This window comes from Citrus sinensis, chromosome 3 (genome assembly GCF_022201045.2).
Source record: "Citrus sinensis cultivar Valencia sweet orange chromosome 3, DVS_A1.0, whole genome shotgun sequence".
NCBI classification, from domain to species: domain Eukaryota; kingdom Viridiplantae; phylum Streptophyta; class Magnoliopsida; order Sapindales; family Rutaceae; genus Citrus; species Citrus sinensis.
The window spans coordinates 9,649,216-9,667,202 of NC_068558.1; the positions used below are offsets into that span (position 1 = coordinate 9,649,216).

The following is a 17,987-nucleotide window of genomic DNA, read 5'->3' on the forward strand; positions in this document are numbered from 1 at the left end:
TATCTATTTTTGCTGTTTCTTGTCTAATTTTTTTAATTAGATGTGTTGGAAGTGGATATTCTCTCTTTAGAAAAAGAGAAAATTTTCATTTCTCAAGTTCATCCCATTTCTTTCTTATTATTGTTTGTTTATTCCGTCTATTATGATGCTAAATATCTAAAGTATGACTTTTGTTTTGAAGCGTGATCTCTCTAATTAATTCTATATTAACACTTTCTAATATAATTATTCTCTATCTACATACATTTACTTCATTGTCGAAATGATATCTATACTCTTCTTTTTATATCTCGGACAATCCTCTTCATTTGTCTGACCTTGACTTCCCAAAGTTACCAACGAGAATAGAACGATTTAAATTGAAAGTTATGCGTACTAAATTATTACTTTCATGCAACAATGAATTTGTAATGATTGCTAATGTTGGATAAAAAATTAATGGCTTTATTAGTAGTTTTTTTTTTAAGCCCGCCCTTGACAGAATATCTGTCGGTTTATGTCAATACACTGATAGTCTGATATATGTACAAAATATTGACTAAACCAGGATAAAAATTCACTCCAAAATTACCAAGATTTGAGTGAATTTTTATCAGAACTTTGTCAGCGTTTATTTCTCCAATTATTTTTCATAACTTATGGTATTTCCATTTAAATCTTACAAAAAAATAATAATACAAACCTATTAAATAGAATAAAGTAAAATATGAGACCGTGCAAGGCAGCATCACTTTGTACTCGAAGAGGATTTCACCTGCATGCATTCATTTGGCATTTGCCATGCATGAAGAAAAAGTCAACTCTGTGAGCTTAGAAATATAAATGTATTCCAATTTCAAAATTGAAGCCAATTTTTCAACAATTAATTAGTTTTGGTGTGTAAGAAATTGCATGTATTCCAATGCTTTATCGACTGATACTAATTTTTTGAATGCTTAAGTTAACCGAAGTACATGAGCAGATGATGATGAGCTTATATTATTGGATGCATTTTCATGTTGCAGCTCTAGTAACTGCTGTCTTCCCAGGCTTGACATTCGGACAAATTGCTGAGCTTGTCAATCATGGCTATCCTTGTAAGAGCTTTGGTCATCACTTGCATACACAATCACCTTTATGATTTCATCAAGGGTAAAAACCTATTTAATCCCTGTATTTTAATATTAGTATCCATTTAGTCCCCATATTTTAAAAAATACCTCGAAATATCCCTGCCGTTAAAGTATTGATACCCCTACCGTTACTTTTTATTTATTTTGGCTTACTTTTACAATATTACCCTTTTATAATAATTTTTTTGTTTGGACATTAATAAAAAGAAAATAATTAAATTAACAATTTAACCCTAAAAAATAAAAAAATTATATTAATTTTTAATTGTCAAAAACTAAATTGTTACTTTTTATTTCTTTTGGCTTACTTTTACAATATTACCCTTTTATAATAATTTTTTTGTTTGGACATTAATAAAAAGAAAATAATTAAATTACCAATTTAACCCTAAAAAATTATATTAATTTTTAATTGTCAAAAATTGTATGCAAACTACCAAGTGTACAAATGGTGCTTGCAAAAAAATTAATATAATTTTTTTTATTTTCTAGGATTAAATAGGTAATTTAATTATTTTCTTTTTATTAATGTCCAAACAAAAAAATTATTATAAAAGAGTAATATCGTAAAAGTAAGCCAAAAGAAATAAAAAATAACGGTAAGGGTATTAGTACTTTAACGGCAGGGATGTTTCGAGGCATTTTTAAAAATATAGGAACTAAACGGACACTAATTTTAAAATATAGGAACTAAATAAACCTTTACCCTTTCATCAACTACAATACATAATACATACGTAGCCTGTGGGACTCGCGGTATTCTATGAACCTACATGGAATAAACTGCTTCATTGGGATGCCACTGATAATGTCATGCACATGCAGAACAAGGCAGCGGAACATGTTTGATCTTCCTCAGCCTCCGAAACCCAACTGCGTCCCTCACTTCTTTTGTGAATACTGTGCTCTATGTCAAGAATACAGGGAGCTTAAATCTAGAGGCTGGGATCCTTCTGTTGGTAAGTGATTTGTATTATTATTTCATTCTAAAGTTGTGAGCAACACCCTTGAAAGTTTTAAAATAATGAATAAAATTCTCCGCGCTTGTTCTCTCTTTGCATCTATATAGGTTGGCAGGGAAACAGAACGAGGAACAGGAACCAGCAGCAACAACCATGACGCCCCCAGTGACCGAGAAAGTACATGCGCTTTAAAGATAAAATGTCATTGAATCAAAAACCTGTAATGTTTGCCATTGAATTTATTCAGGCACTTTGGATAAAGCATGCCTGCATCAAATTAAGGATGTAATTCAGTGCTGTGAAAGTTAACTAAATGAAGCAAACAGGATGGATCCTCATCAAATGACATCCTCTCATTTCTCAAGTTTCTTTTAAGTTCTGTTGAAATACACAAGCACCCTTTGCGTACATTGTGGCAGCTCCTAAAAAGAATCAAGAAATTGACTAAACACTAAGGTTGCGTGAAAAATATACAAATTACACTCATACATGCCGGAGCATCAAGATATCAAAACCATACAAAAATTGCTTACCACCACTGCCTAAGTGTGTTCCGCATGGTATTCAAAAGCTCTTAACTACAAACATACGAAGGCAACAAAAACTTAAATGTTGATGGTGGCTTCCCAGAGCCGAAGAAGTCCATTACGACCACCGCTGCATATCCTTTTTCTTTCGAGATCAGAAGCTATGCACCTTACCTGCATACCCCAGAAAAAAGCAAAAAGTTAAGAGACAACTGCCTTTTATACAGTTTTCCATCTACTTTAACAACACAACATGATGCTATCTCAAATATTGTTACAATTAACAGACTGATTAAATTTTTCTACATATCAGGAGGAAAATGTAGGGGAAGAGCAGGAATTATACAAGCACAAAGGAATTATCAATTATATGCATACCACAGCAACTGTCTTTTGAGGGGTTCTGTAGAGTTGCCACCCCGACATTTTGGATCCAGTGCCAGAGAACCCACCAAGTCTCTCTTGAGGTCGATGGAATAGAGACATTGAATTGTCAGCTGCTCCAATTCCTAACCAGTGATCCCCAGCGTTGATTGACAATATAGCAGATGAATGAATGGTAACATTCTTCACACACTTTATGCCTCCTGCTTGCATGGCAGATAAATGATTAGAACAATCTATAAAATTACTTGATTGGGCAATAGAGCATTGAAAGCTAACAGATTAACAATGTCAACATGTGCACTGTATAGATTCAACTTCAAGATGGTTGAATTCTTTTTCTTTTTTAATATTTTCAACAAGGTTTGTCCTGTGCAGCATTACAGACAGATGGGTATTTTAGAAAGGATGGTCTCGAAAAGAAGCTCACACACAGAACAATTGCAGATATCAATTGCTTTTGAGGTATTATATTAACTGAGCTAATGTTGCTCAATGATTATGGTGGAGTCCTGATGTTTCCTGATGTTTTATATGCCCCAACCCCATTGTCATCAACAATTTGAACAAAATGAGCAGGAAACAAAAATAACAAAGTGCCAGTGCTCATAAGAATTGATGCTCTTACCATCATCATTTTCCCAAAACCGGAGTAGCCCATCACTCGAACCTGAAAGAAAGGCATCAAGTTAAGGAGTTATTTGGATAAATGTTCATTTGGCACTACAGATGATTTCTATCTGTAAAAAGACTAAAGAACCCAATGAGAACAAGTTACATTCTGGCAAAAGGAACGAGTTTTTTTAAGTGCCAACCTGTAATTATTCCTCTATCTGATGAGGAATATTCAACACATTGTACTGGGCCAGCATGACAAGCTAGAACAGCATCACATGTTCCTCTGGAAATAGACCACATTCTTGCTGTCCAATCATCACTACCAGTAATCACAGTGTCTCTGTCCATTCTAATTGACCTGATATGGGACATGTAAACACCAAGGCAGCTTCAGAGCTATGATTATAGAATTACCAAAGAAACAAAATAAAAAAATTGGATGCCTCCTTGGCTCACCGAATCCATTTTGTGTGCCCAAGAAACTTGTGCATTTGCCGACCAGCACGAATGTCCCAGATATTTGCAACCCTGATAAACACAAGTATTCACCGAGGTTGAGGAATACTAATTTAAAATTTGTCCCAGCTATGTAGATGTAAGTTTCAATACACATACGCATCTCTACCACCAGCAGCCAAGATCCCAGTGGAGTCATCATACTCCATGCACAGAACTGCACTTGAGCAACGACCAACTGTTGCTACACAAGTGTCAGTTCGAACATCCCACATCTTCACAGTTCCATCATGGGATGCCGTAAGGACACGTTCACCTGACAGCATCCGCACACAGCTGACCTACAGTGATAAGTGATAGGAATTATCTCATATTTTCATTTATAGACCAAAATTTAAATTTCAATAATTTGAAAATGTAACAAACAAGAACTTTTAATAGGGCAAACACAAGCAATTATTAAAGAAAAAGTACACAAGTTCTAAAACCAGTCTACATGAAAACTGAAAGAAAAAGTTCACTAGGCTGATGTGGGAAAAGAGAGCATATTAAAAAGCTGCCATGTAGCTTATCTTATCCAAAGATTGCATGCAAAAACTTAATAATCATTCAAGGGCAATGAAAGAGACAAAATGTACTAACTGATGATCTGATAGAACCTTGACATTTATCTTAAACATATCTTTTTGCTCAGAAAGTAGAAAAACAATCAGTGACCCACTGCACCCTTAGCAACTCTGTCAATGACCTTCCCCTCATACATGTGTTTTTGTGTGTGTGTGTTCTTGGCCTTTACTGAGCTGTATTTTTTTGAAAGGGGGCCTTTTCAGAGCTTAAATAAGATACTCAATTACTCATTGAAAACTTCAGGACCCGATCCACACATCAGAAATACTTCCAGGTATCCTTACTATGCAATTTGTAAATTGGTTATCCTATAAAACTTACATCATCAGATGAATAATTGGTCAAATATATTCTTACGTCTTAGACCACTGCATACTGGACGTAATTCATAAAGAATAAGAACACTGGCTAACAAAAGTAATGTTCCTTTTTTTTTTTTGGATGGGGGGTTGGGGGGGGGGGGGGGGGGAAATCGTAGTTTAAAAACAGAGGGGTATAAGCATCCGTGGTCACAATCTTTGCTGATCCCACTCTATAACCAGTTCATATTATCAGCAATTCAGGGTTTTGAAGCACGCCAAGAAGAAACACACAAGTATTTTGGTAGCTAAATATACGTAGGGGTGTGAATTCAGTTAACAAAACGTGCATTACATAATTCCATTTCCATACTCCATTTTATTAATTCTGCAAACACCTTAGTGGTATAATGCAAGTGTATAATTTAAGAAATGATGCTCGATTAAGCAAACCTGTGCATCATGGCCCTTCAGCTCTTCTAGAAGCTGAGATGTTTGCTTATCCCATACAAGAACGGACTGATCATCTGATCCTGAAACCACCTTTCCTCGATCAGAATTTATAGCTCGGACAGTTCTGCATAGAAGGATGAAAGTGGATATAACCAGAACTGCCACTTACAAGAAAGTGATTTACATTCATTTACTTCCACAAAACTATAGAAAAGGAAAAAGGAAAATTAATGTATGAGTAAAAACCTTGTATGTCCTTTCAAGGTTGCTCGAAGTTCCGAACCACGAAGACTGGGATCCCAGATCTTAACCTGCAAAGCAAATTTTGAAAATCAAACATCAGACCCTTTGAACATGCACCAATTATACAATGATCTTAAAAAATTTACCCATGCAAGGTTAGAAGTTTCAATTTAGCAACCAAATCAAATACAAAACTTCTGCAAGATTCATGCTACTCTTGAGATGCAGCAGTCAGATAGATTTTATATTCTACCAAAAAGAACAAGATATATTATCAGCAAATCGCAGTCACTGATCTCCAGTTTTGCTTGAGAAGGCAGTCACAACCACTGTACATTACCATTAATGGCTCCATTAAGCATGAAATTACAGTCAGGTTTCCAAGTAATGCATCCAAGTAATGCATGTCACTTGTGCTAAAAAGTTGTTAAAAGAAAACAACCAGATATGTAACTCACCAAACAGTCAGTGCTCCCACTGATAAAGAAACCTGCATCTTCACGGTCACCCACTAGATCCCAGACCTCTCTTTTTGTAACACAATGTAAAGCTGTAATGGCACCGGCATGACCTCTAATTATGCGAATATTGGATTGAATTTTCTTCCCACCAGCAGTTGAATCTTGTTTTCGAGGAGTGCCATTCTCATTTGCAGCTAAACTCAGGAGACAACAAGAAAGGTGATGAGTTAAATAAAACAGTTTGAAGGAATCCAAAATTAATAAAAGACATAGCAGAAGCCCCACCATCAGAAGTCCATTTACGGACACGACTAAAAGAGTGTGATCTTGAGCTTGCTTCCCTGCTAAACATGCTCTGTACCCAGCTCCTCCCAATACCAGAAGCCTCAGCAGGTTGCTGATCGTCATTTGTGGCATCTTTCGAAAGCGGAGATGGCATTCCATTAGACAAACTTGACTGGCCCTTTATAGATGACAATCCCCAATAACCAATACGAAGTTGTTGGATATGTGACAAAAATCCTCTGAGTTGAATCTGAAACAAATCAGAGCACAAGAAGATTTTAGCAATAAAATATATAACAACCAGAGCAGATCTTCAGTTACAAAAATTTTTTTGAATGTGAGGCTGAAGTTGTAAGTAATTCTGCATTCAAACACTAGAAGAATCTTTCAAACACATATCCTCAAATGCACAAAATCTATCAACAAAGCATTTTATATCTTTCCTACAGAGTGAACAAGCACAAACATAAAGGGAAAAAAATTAAAAGAGAAAGGAAAAGTCTGTTTCCATGTAGACTGATGAAATCCAACCTTTCCAAGGTGAAGGAGTCTGAAAACATTATAACTGCAGCTAACAGAATCACAATGCATAACAAAAAAGTTGCTCTCACCAGTCACAGACTTTATTCTTAGACTTGCATAATAACAAAGTGTTTTAGAAGATAGAAATGCTTATGAGAAATTCCTGAGGATAATTTTCAACAATGTATGAAAGCACTAGAAACTACATTCATACGAAGCAGAAATTAAATTTCTACCAAGAAGTTTCTCTTCGTTCCCATCATAGGCAAACATATCAGTGTTGGTACAATAATAATCTATTTCCTTTTGCACGTCAATTAAGTTATATTGCAGTTCCGCAAGTTACAACAGATCTAGTTCTTTTTCTAACTTTTCCAACAAACTACTACATCTTCTAGCAAACTTCAGGTTTCTGCAGATATCCTCCAGTGGTGGTCATTTATGGTGTGTTTACTTGTGGGTTTGGGGAATGAGAATGGCGGAATGGGAATGAAACCTATGTTTACTTGACAAAATGTAATTTGGGAATGGGAATGAAAATGTGGGAATAAGGAATGGGAATCTCATTCCCATGGGGGGGGGGTGTTGGGAATGAAAATGTGGGAATGGGAATGAAACATAAATTTACTTTTTTATCCTTCTAATTTTTTCATATTTCCTAAATTACCCTTGTTCAAATCACAAATAATTTTATTATTTTAAATGTCATTAATAATAATAATAATTATTATTATTATTATTATTATTAATTTTATTAACTTTATTATTTTAGTTATTATTAATTATTATTATTTTCATTAATATTATCATTATTAACAATAAAATAATGATAAAAATAATAATTATTAAAAATAATTAATTTAACATTATTAACAATAAAATAATGATAAAAATAATAATTATTAAAAATAATTAATTTATCATTATTAACAATATTATCCTTATTGTTGTTGTTATTATTAAATTTTATTAACTTTATTATTTTAGTTATTATTAATTATTGTTATTACTATTTTTATTAATATTATCATTATTAACATTTATTAACATTAATAAATTATAACTAAAATAATAAAGTTAATAAAATTTAATTTTAATAATAATAAATGTTAATAATGGTAATATTAATAAAAATAGTAATAACAATAATTAATAAGAAATAAAATAATAAAGTTAATAATAATAATGATAATAAATGTTAATAATAATAATATTAACAAAAATAATATTAACAATAATTAATAGTAACATTAATAAATGATAACTAAAATAATAAAGTTAATAAAATTTAATTTTAATAATAATAAATGGTAATAATGGTAATATTAATAAAAATAGTAATAACAATAATTAATAACAAATAAAATAATAAAGTTAATAATAATAATAATGATAATAAATGTTAATAATAATAATATTAATAAAAATAATATTAACAATAATTAATAGTAACTAAAATAATAAAGTTAATAATAATAATAATAAATGATAATAATGATAATATTAATAAAAATAATATTAACAGTAATTAATAATAACTAAAATAATAAAGTTAATAAAATTTAATAATAATAATAATAATAACAACAACAAAAAAAAATAATGATAAATTAATTATTTTTATTAATTATTAATACTATAAGTATTTTGGTAAATTGATTCTCATTCCCATTCCTCATTTCTATTTATTTTGTCAAGTAAACACATCAATGGCATTCCAACACATTCTCATTCCCATTCCCATTTATTTTTGCCAAGTAAACATTGAAATCTCATTCTCATTCCAGTCCATTCTCATTCCTATGAAGTAAACACATCATTAAAGTAATAAGAGATATGGAAAAAACTGAACGAATGACATCACGCGGATGGTAAAGCACAAAGCAATTTAAGGGTCTGATCACATTGGAAATTCCAAATACATATACCCATAGATCCAAGCAAAAAAAAAAAAAAAAAAGGAAAAACTCTGTGCATTATAAGTTTATTATAAATCGCAATGGAACACTAAATGACAGCAGAATAACTTACAAACTGCTTGTATCCAATATTGTTTTTCTCTGCTATTGTTTCTATCATGTACCAAGTATCAGTATCTGGAAGTCCCAGCCCAGCCTTCATGATGACAGAGAATAAGAAAACAACAAGTTCAAGAGTAAAGATGAACATACATGTGAAGATTGGAGGTTAAAATGATGTAAAATTGAAACCTTAATACAAAGGGGAAAAAAATACTACCATATGTGATGCCACTGTGATTAACTGTGCTGAAACCAGAGAGGCGTAATTAGCTGACCTGTCAGAACAACATGAGGCAGAATAGATGAGTTTGCTCCCCAAGTCAAACTTTTGGACAAATCAAAGATATCCAATTGACAGGTGTTTTTTAGACTGGTTTCATGAAAAAAAGGTATTAGTTACAAAATGACAGAGCCAGGGATGAATCAATAACATTTTTTTTCTTTTAATTTAGCCTAACGGCAACTCAATCTCCTCCCAACCCATGTAAGCAGGTTCAAATCCCAAACTCAATTAGTTGGCACCCACAATCAATACCAAAACTTTATAAAGTATTTCTTTTCCAAAATTTATCATCTTTATGCACCCTAAATTATCAGCAAAATATTTTTGCACCAGCACTCAGCTTTGGTTATTATAAGGATGGTACTAGCAAGATTTCACAGAATATGACCAGGACAGAACATGATCAGTGAGACTGACATTTCATTCAACAGAATTTTACACATGGTTTCTGGAATTCTGCTCTGGTTGGCATTAAATCTTTCCAATATAACATCGCATGGCCAAGGTAACAGCATGGCAACTTCATGAAAAATGCTCAAGCTTGTGACCATATCTAAATCACCCCTTGATATGCTCAATAGACTATTATGTGAATAACTGTAACTTGAATTTAACACACGCATGATAGGACTTAAAAAGTATGCTTCTTACTTGCTTGAAAACCGATCCATTAAATAGTCAAAGTACCCCTCCCAAAACCTGCAACAAATCATAGTAGATGTTAAAGAAAATCCAACTTTGTACCATTAATGGGTCACCAATGGAATTACCCGTTCTTGAATCAAAAATAAACTTCAATTATTCAGAACTACATCAACAATCATTCATTACACCCACCAACTCTTATTTAGAAATAAAATAAGAGTTGTTAAAATAAAGCTACATACTGAACTTCTGTCCAAGGCAAACTCATTGGAACAAGATACATGAAAATTTCTCTTCTTCTTAATAGAAGTGAAAACAATCCTCAACCAACAGAACTTTTCCCCAACCCCCACCCCCTTCTTTTTTGCAACAAAACCAAGAGAACTTGAAAGCAACAATTTTATGAGAAGGGAACTGTCACATAGCATTTCAATTATAACAGAGCCAAAATATCCAAGTGTCCAGTGATAGGTAGCATGAAAAGGATGAAAATGAAATCACAATAGTTCATGAAATTCCTTAGATAACGATTAGTGACACATACCGTAGCTCCTCCCAGATAGAGAGGGAAATTAAATGGCGCTGTACGTAATCTGAAACATTATTAGCATCTTTCTTAAACATCTCAGCAGAAACTTCAAGGGCATCTCTAATAGTTGACACATCATTTCGAGAAGTTGCACGACTGATTGCCGTTTTGAGCTGAATGAGTAACATTGACAAGGGGAAAGAGAGGACAAATAATCAACACAACATGAACCATGGCATTCCAAAAGAAGTGTCAAAGGGCAAGAGAAAACAAGCCAATGAGAAAAATCATGCATAAACATCACAAGGGAATTAGATTACCAATTCTTTCACAGCAATAAACTGTTCCTCAGTCAACTGACAGTGCCATCCCTGACAGGGGATATATACAGTTAGTGGCTTCATACTGTTCACTAAAAACTTTAAATCAATTTAAATCAGTGAAATAATATTAATTTCTAAACATACTGAATGTATGTGTTCTCTGATACATTCAACAAACCCACTTCCACCAATCCCTTCCGCATCAGACTCAATCAAAGCTGTAAAGGGAATCAATAGTATTTGTTAATTTATAAAGATATCTAAATCATAAGAAGTTCCCCTCAGAAACAGCAAAGAAATTGAGTTTTTACAAAGCATACCAAGAATTGTGCCATATTCAAATGATGAAAGTGGATCATCAGTAGCTCCTAGTTTCAGAAGGCGAAGCCACAAACCCTGTTTAACAAAGTGACCAACAATACTTAAAAACACAAAGTATGACTGATAATGACAATGATCCACATATAATAATTTCAGCACTACCATGCAGTTGCCTAACTCAAATTATATATAGAAGTGGATTCCAGCATCACCATGTGATATGGTGATGCTGAATGTTACCACATAAAGCAAAAAGGAGAGAATTTATTTCAAAAATGGAAACAAAAAAGTTTACCTGAAGCTTAACTTTGATGTCCAAAACCATGCGGTCCCTTTCAGCCTGTAAGACAGTGATAAATATCAATTCAGGGCAATTTTAACCTTTAATCACAGCACTTGCAATGATGGAGTAAAAAACTTACAGCTCTCTCAATTGGACTAAGACTATCTTTGGAGTCCTTACTCACAAGCATAGAAGGTGGACTTGCAAAGAAATTTAGAAAAAATTAAGAGGAAAATAGTTAAGGACATAGCAATGGAATGAAAAGGGACATATATATCTGTACTGTTCAAGCATAAAAATATACCTATTAAGCTTTCCTGAGTATTCAAAAGATCCACTTGCTGAGGCAAGAATTTGCCTCCTCTTTTCTTCCTGCTCTTCCGTTCTTACATTGGAAGGAAATCTATCATAAGTATATTTGGCCCCCGATCCTGGAGAAGCCACAAAAAAAAAATGTGTGATTATTGTACACGTTGGCTTTGAACGGATGAAATTGAAATCCAACCAAAAGATGGCCTAATTTTTACCTGATGTTCCAATATCAGGATCTGATATGGTTATAACCTCAGGCTCTGCTGAAGATGACGGAAGAATTGACGTAGGATTTTGACCCCTTCCAATAGCATCTTGCAATTTATCAAGCAGATTACTATTATTTTCGTCAGAACCAAGGCCTCTCTCCAGATAATCCAAGAATCCTTGAGAATCCAAAAACTGTGTTATCTGCAAACAAGAAATAAATGAGCAATCAATCATTGTACAGAGATATTAAATTTCACTGGAGAATAATGAAAAAGAAAAAAGAAGGAAAAAATATTTTTAATCAGAAAAGTGAGTATTGGACCAGCCATACAAAATGCAAGTACTCATAACAAAAAAGTGAAAGAAATGAGGTAAAAAGGAGTGATAGATGCCCAGAAATTTACCAAAACCAAAAAGGTATCGCCAATCCCAAAAAAGAAAAGTGGGTTTAAGGTTGATGGATAATAAAAACATAATAACTGATTGTGATGAGATACGTTACCATAGGATCAGGTGGCTGGTTGGTTGACCGAGAACGCTTCTTCAAAAATGCTTGAGCGTTGAAAACCTGAGTGCCGGTGTTTTCCTAACAAACATTATTGTGACCAAGTATTGCTAAGAAGATTAACGTACAAAAACTTGTGTAAGAGCACTTCTGTTGAATACAAAAAGGCAGTACTTTTCCTGACAAAATAATATTTTAGACCAAAATAATACCAGGAAGATTATATAAACAAGACATAAAAGCCAAATTTATACAAGGAAGACATAAGATAAAAGTTTCATACTATGAAGTTGCGGTAGCCACCTAAAATTGATGCTAAAAACTTGAGAAAAATAAACCTGCATACAAACATTAAAAACAATTTAAAATACGCATCATTCAATTGACTATAATTCTTCACATAACCAAATTATCTGCCATGACATAATAAAAAAAAGAAAATACTGCATAGACAACATAAATTTAAAGAGCAAAAACAGAAAAGAATATGAGAAACATTTTAAACAGTTTATTCTAATGCATTTAATTTTAAAACAATTAGATCTAAGAAAGCGCCACTACTCCCCAGGAGCCGGTCATTTCAAGCAACTTCATTTGGCTGACCAGATTCAAATTCCAGGGAAGGTAGGGCACTAAAAAATCAATTTGGATTTTGCACAACCCTATCTTTCTCTAAAAAATAAATTAATAAAATTGGATATAACAAAGCAATGTCTGCTCCAGAAACATTTTACTTTGCACCTAATAATCACCTGAGTTGAAGGTCATGCTCCTCTCCCCATGGCTTACTGCAAACTTTAGAATAATGCTCAGATGAGCCACCTGCATTCATCCGATCAATCCCCACAACATTGGGGTACAATAACTTTAAAATGTCACCACGCAAAGAACTTAATTCTGGCTCTGGAATTGGGGGTATCTCCTCCGTAGTACAAATTCGATTATACTCAAGGTCCACAACAACTACCTATAACAGAAAAATAGGAGGAATAAGTGAGTCAGTATTATTAATTGATGGGAGAGGCACAAAATTAGCCTAACAAGAAGCAAAGACAGTGTCCAACAAATCAGTTCGACCAAATATACATTTTATGTTAATGTGAAGATCGGGTAATTTAAAGGTAATTTTCTTTTTTTTTATAGGAAATGGAAACTTTTATAGAAAATTAGAAGGGAATAAATATTACAAAAGTGAACCATAGGTCCACAAACTAAAAACTTCGGCCTTTTTTTTGGGGGGGGGGGGGGTGCGAAGTACCAACAAAATTAACTCAAAACTGCATCTCAATAAAGCTGAATGAAAAAGAATGAGGAATCTAAAGACAAAGATGAGACTATCTAAAATGTATAAGTGCCTCTAGATTTTCCAGCATTTCCAAGAGTCTGAAGTTTGGCTACATTAATTCTTGGGCACAAGTGTACATCTGAAGGAGCAGATTATGTCTAGGTAGATTAAGTTTGCCATTTTGATTTGACCATTGATCACTTATTATGGTATATAGATAGCTCCACCCATCAATCAGTTGAGTTATTTTTAAATAACTGATAAAGTGATATAGATGAAATGCTGGCAACTGGAATAGCTCTTTGCTTCAAAAACTTGGACAGTTAAAACTTTATTATCAAAAATCAAGTAGCGAAACCACGATTTTTTACACATGAAAGCATCAGTTAGGGCCTATAATGGGTATAACATGTCAAAGATAAATAAACATCACAGTCCTCATCCCTCATCTGCCTCCACAGTAGTACAGCAAGATAAATATCTTAAAGAAAATTCTATCTGAAATCCACGATTCTAGAATAATAAAAATAAGAAAGAAACAACGACAATGAACATGATCTAACAATAACATGTATATAACTAATTCCAGATAGATTAAACAGCTTAGACTGATAATTCTGAGCCATCAATGCAAGCAGAAGTAGAACCAAAGTCATACGATGTATCCTGTGTAATTGTCCAAGATTCAAAGGGTGAAAGAGGAAATACTGCCGATCTGCAGTGACAATTAGCAATAGAAATAACAGAAGACTAAGGAAGCACTTTGCAATTACAAAGAGAAGGGTAGTATGGCGATGAAAATGCAAATTAAACAATAAAATTCATACAAATTACTTACACCATCCATGGCAAGGTTAGATGTATCAACACCGGAATGGAGACCCATCATATATGGCGTAGGAGCATCAATATAATCTACTCCACTGAAAAATAGTAATGGAATGTAGACATGCTTCAGCACAGAAAAACATACAAAGATTAGATGTGAGTCTACGGGATAAGTCATACATAGGCATCAATAAACAATGCTAGGCCTAGCATATTAATACGAAGACGTGCAGCATGAAAACATAATCCTCATCAAATATAAAGGCAGTGATTTCAAATATTAAATACTAACCTGCCACCGGAATGGATAAATTAAATGGCATATTGCCTCTGACACTAGAGTAAGAAGGGAATACCTAGTAAAGACAAAACAAGTGCAATAAATACAAAGGACCTCACATTGATAGGAAGATAAAAATCTAATTGATCATAATATAAATGGTCAACCTAAATGCAAAAGCAACATACAACTTAGACAAAATAATTGGTGCAAAAGAAAGTCAAAAGTTATTGATCAATGTTCAACGGCTCCAAGAACATTGCCCTCATGAGTCGTGCATAAAGGGTTATTGGATAAATTCATATAACAGATATTATCAATGTGCTGCAAATCTGGGTAGGAACATAACTGGGACTTTGCACAAGGTGAAATATAAACCACTGACATATGCATCCTCTAAACAAGTTGATTTGAGTTTAAAATCACATATGCAGCAGATATTAAGTTGGCCGATTAAAAAGATACATCAAGCTTTGCCTTTTTTCATATTTACAGAAAAGATTATGATCTTTTGACAATAAATGTGCCCAATGGTGTATAACAAGTCAACAAAGGATCTAACTGATGTAGGATGCATCCAGTAAAATAACTGAGTAAGAAAGGGGATGAAATAATTGAAGAAATAAGGGGGAGAAACCAGAAGAAAGTGGAGAAATTCAGAAGAAATAGGGAGGAAGCATCATAAACTTTATTCAAATAATCATCAATAAAATCAAGTCTCCTAAAAAATTCAAAAGAAATAAAGTGAAAACATTGCAAACTTTATTCCATAATCATCACTACCATCTAGCCAGCCTAAAAATTGAAAAACAAGGCTGATGTATAGTGGCTGAACCCTAAATAAACTGGAAAACAAAATCAAAAGAAATTTACCTGCTAAAAAGAATGCTAATCAAATAAATAAGAAAACTATTTAAGGAAGATTAGATATTGCTTATGCTCCTAATAAAACCTTGACTCAAATAAATAAAAAAATAATTTCTAAAATCCTAGAAAAATATCTCTTTTTCAGAGTCACTAAACTATGTTGATATTAAAAATTATTACAAATCACATCACTGGTCACCAAAACTTCACACAACCATTTTCTCCAAACCTACAATCAAACTCTACCTGAGGACGCAACTGCTTTATAGAGAAGCACTAATTCAAAAATGGTTGCACATAGTGACATAAGCCAAACAATAGTAATTCACTCAAGCAGTGACCTCCATCAAGACCTAAGAACCAATTAACTTACCATGCAGTCATCAAACTATCATCCTGCTAAAAATAAAAAGGAAAAAAGAAAATCAAATAAAGGAATGACAACCTAGTTAGAACATGAGGGGCAAACATTTAGTACCAGGGTTCAAAATTATCGAGTTAATAAACACTTTCTCTGTATTTTTCGGAAGGCATTTTCATCATGATAAAATATGCCCAAAATGAGTCATTTAAAGATTCATACACACCAATGTACTGTGTCCCACCCCTAGTAGAGTAATCCAAGGAGTTCCTCTTTTTTCTCATATAGATGTTAGACCCATAAAGCTCTCATGAAGAAGAGAGGCCTGTATATTGATAGTTAATAGTTTGTAAATAGCTGAACACGCAACTAAGTCAGCGCATACCACTTATAAAATGAGAGAAAATGATGAAATGAGCAAGACCATACACAAAAGATCTAAACTCATAATCATTGTGTGACAATCAATGAAAAGGATTACAGATGCAAACATGTGAAAACCACGTCAGATTGATAATCATTACTTAGTACAAGAAAAGGAAAATGCAATAGCCGGACAGAGACATACTTGTTTGATCGAAGCAAAATCCTCCTTTCAAGCAAAACAGCGGTAAAAAGTGTAATCAAATTGTCAACATCCAACAACTGCACAAGTGGCTGAAATGATATCTGCATTCAACAAAATAAAACCATCATACAACATGTTCTACAGTCAGGTAAACCAATTATCTATCAACAAGGAGCAAAAGGCAAAAGGTAATACATCAGCATGAGGCAGCCCCTCCTTTGGTGGAGTCTCCACGGATAGTAAGCAATTCTCGATAGCAAACAGCACTCGATTCTTTCCAGGAGTCGGCAAAGGTACATTTGACACCAAATGCGAAATAACATCCCACAACGGCGTGCTGAAATTGTTCCAAAGCTGAGAAATATTACAACATAACTAAAATAAAAACAACACTATTCATTCGATTCCCACATTTCATCAATCAATCAAACACACATACAAATTTTACCAAAACCCAAAACTCACCTACTTCCATCAGACAAAAAACAAAGCGAATAAATCTCTTCGAGTACATTCCTAAGAACACGAAAACTAGGCGAGCGAGAAACAAGGCAGATACATTTGTCAGCAAACGAATTCGCAGGTATACGATAAGCTTCAGCAATATCTTCACTCACAGGATCTCTAAACGATATGCAACTAACATAAATCTTCGAACCATCACCCTCTGCACAGAATAAATAAAATCTCATGAGCACCCCCTGAAAATCACAAAATTTGCACAAACATCCAATAAATGTCAAAATACCAGTTAAAACGATCGGATAGGTCCGGGGGAATGTACTGGGGTCGTCGGAATCGAAACCTGAAGAATAGAACTGGACGCCAGCGGGAAGAACACACTGGGGGGAACGGAGAAAAACAAGAAAGAGTTTTTGAAAAACGTTTTTGATGTTTTGTGAAAAACAGAAAAAAAAAAATAAGAGAAACACTTACCGTGGAGAGCTGAGGTGGCGGATGAGGGTAAAGGGAGTGATTAAGGGGAGGGAATTGGTCGAGGACAGAAGACAAGTAGTAATATTCGGGGCCGTGATAGCCTTTGCTTCCATCTAACGTTCGAATTTCGGGGCCAATTCCGCAGACGACGAAGTATTCGAAGACTCGTGCCATTTTTACTTTTTCAGATCTGCTTTTTTTTTGTTTTTTGGGTTTCAGAAAATGAAGTGCTGCGATCTGATTTGCATTGTGCCTCTATTTTGGGAATCCAAGGGAGTCACTCGCTTTGTCTCCTGTAAGTGGCAACGACGAGCAGGAGATCAAAAATTCAAAATGAATTACTGACAAGTTTTCTCTTTTTCTAAACTAGAAAAAGAACAAAAGAAGAAAAATCTCTTTCATTTGGCTTTGTAATATGATTGCAGATAATTATTATTATTATTTTTGACGGCCAAATCTGATGAGTTATACGATAATTATT

General features: G+C 33.7%; 1 protein-coding gene across 3 annotated transcripts; it reads right to left on the reverse strand.

Annotated features, from left to right (window-relative positions):
- Positions 1-2,404: 2,404 nt before the first annotated feature.
- Positions 2,405-17,917, reverse strand: LOC102621506 (DENN domain and WD repeat-containing protein SCD1). 3 transcript variants are annotated; one of them, XM_025100939.2, is made up of 32 exons: positions 17,507-17,562; positions 17,319-17,412; positions 17,188-17,237; positions 17,036-17,101; positions 16,766-16,907; positions 16,571-16,671; positions 14,787-14,850; positions 14,505-14,618; positions 13,134-13,348; positions 12,665-12,719; positions 12,379-12,462; positions 11,882-12,077; positions 11,659-11,785; positions 11,494-11,554; positions 11,367-11,411; positions 11,071-11,146; positions 10,895-10,968; positions 10,748-10,798; positions 10,443-10,600; positions 9,905-9,952; positions 9,188-9,245; positions 8,981-9,064; positions 6,428-6,677; positions 6,140-6,336; positions 5,685-5,749; positions 5,439-5,562; positions 4,219-4,400; positions 4,060-4,131; positions 3,801-3,961; positions 3,614-3,655; positions 2,980-3,188; positions 2,405-2,775 (listed from the first exon to the last, which is right to left on the reverse strand). In XM_025100939.2, the coding sequence occupies exons 3-32, from the start codon at positions 17,229-17,231 to the stop codon at positions 2,680-2,682; spliced, it is 3,261 nt and encodes a 1,086-aa protein (XP_024956707.2). In that variant the 5' UTR covers positions 17,232-17,237; positions 17,319-17,412; positions 17,507-17,562; the 3' UTR covers positions 2,405-2,679. The 3 variants fall into 3 exon arrangements, with proteins under 3 accessions (XP_024956707.2, XP_024956706.2, XP_006485772.2); XM_025100938.2 differs by lacking the exon at positions 17,319-17,412 and having other exon boundaries at positions 17,507-17,917; XM_006485709.4 differs by having other exon boundaries at positions 17,036-17,237; positions 17,507-17,917.
- Between the last annotated feature and the right edge of the window lie 70 nt (positions 17,918-17,987).

Excerpts from the sequence above, each read along its gene's own strand:
- LOC102621506 (XM_006485709.4), bottom strand. The coding sequence starts at position 17,680 with ATGGCACGAGTCTTCGAATACTTCGTCGTCTGCGGAATTGGCCCCGAA. Across the intron at positions 10,601-10,747 it reads TTATTGCTGTGAAAGAATTG|CTCAAAACGGCAATCAGTCG; the intron begins GTAATCTAATTC and ends TTACTCATTCAG. Across the intron at positions 5,750-6,139 it reads GTGGGAGCACTGACTGTTTG|GTTAAGATCTGGGATCCCAG; the intron begins GTGAGTTACATA and ends TTTGCTTTGCAG.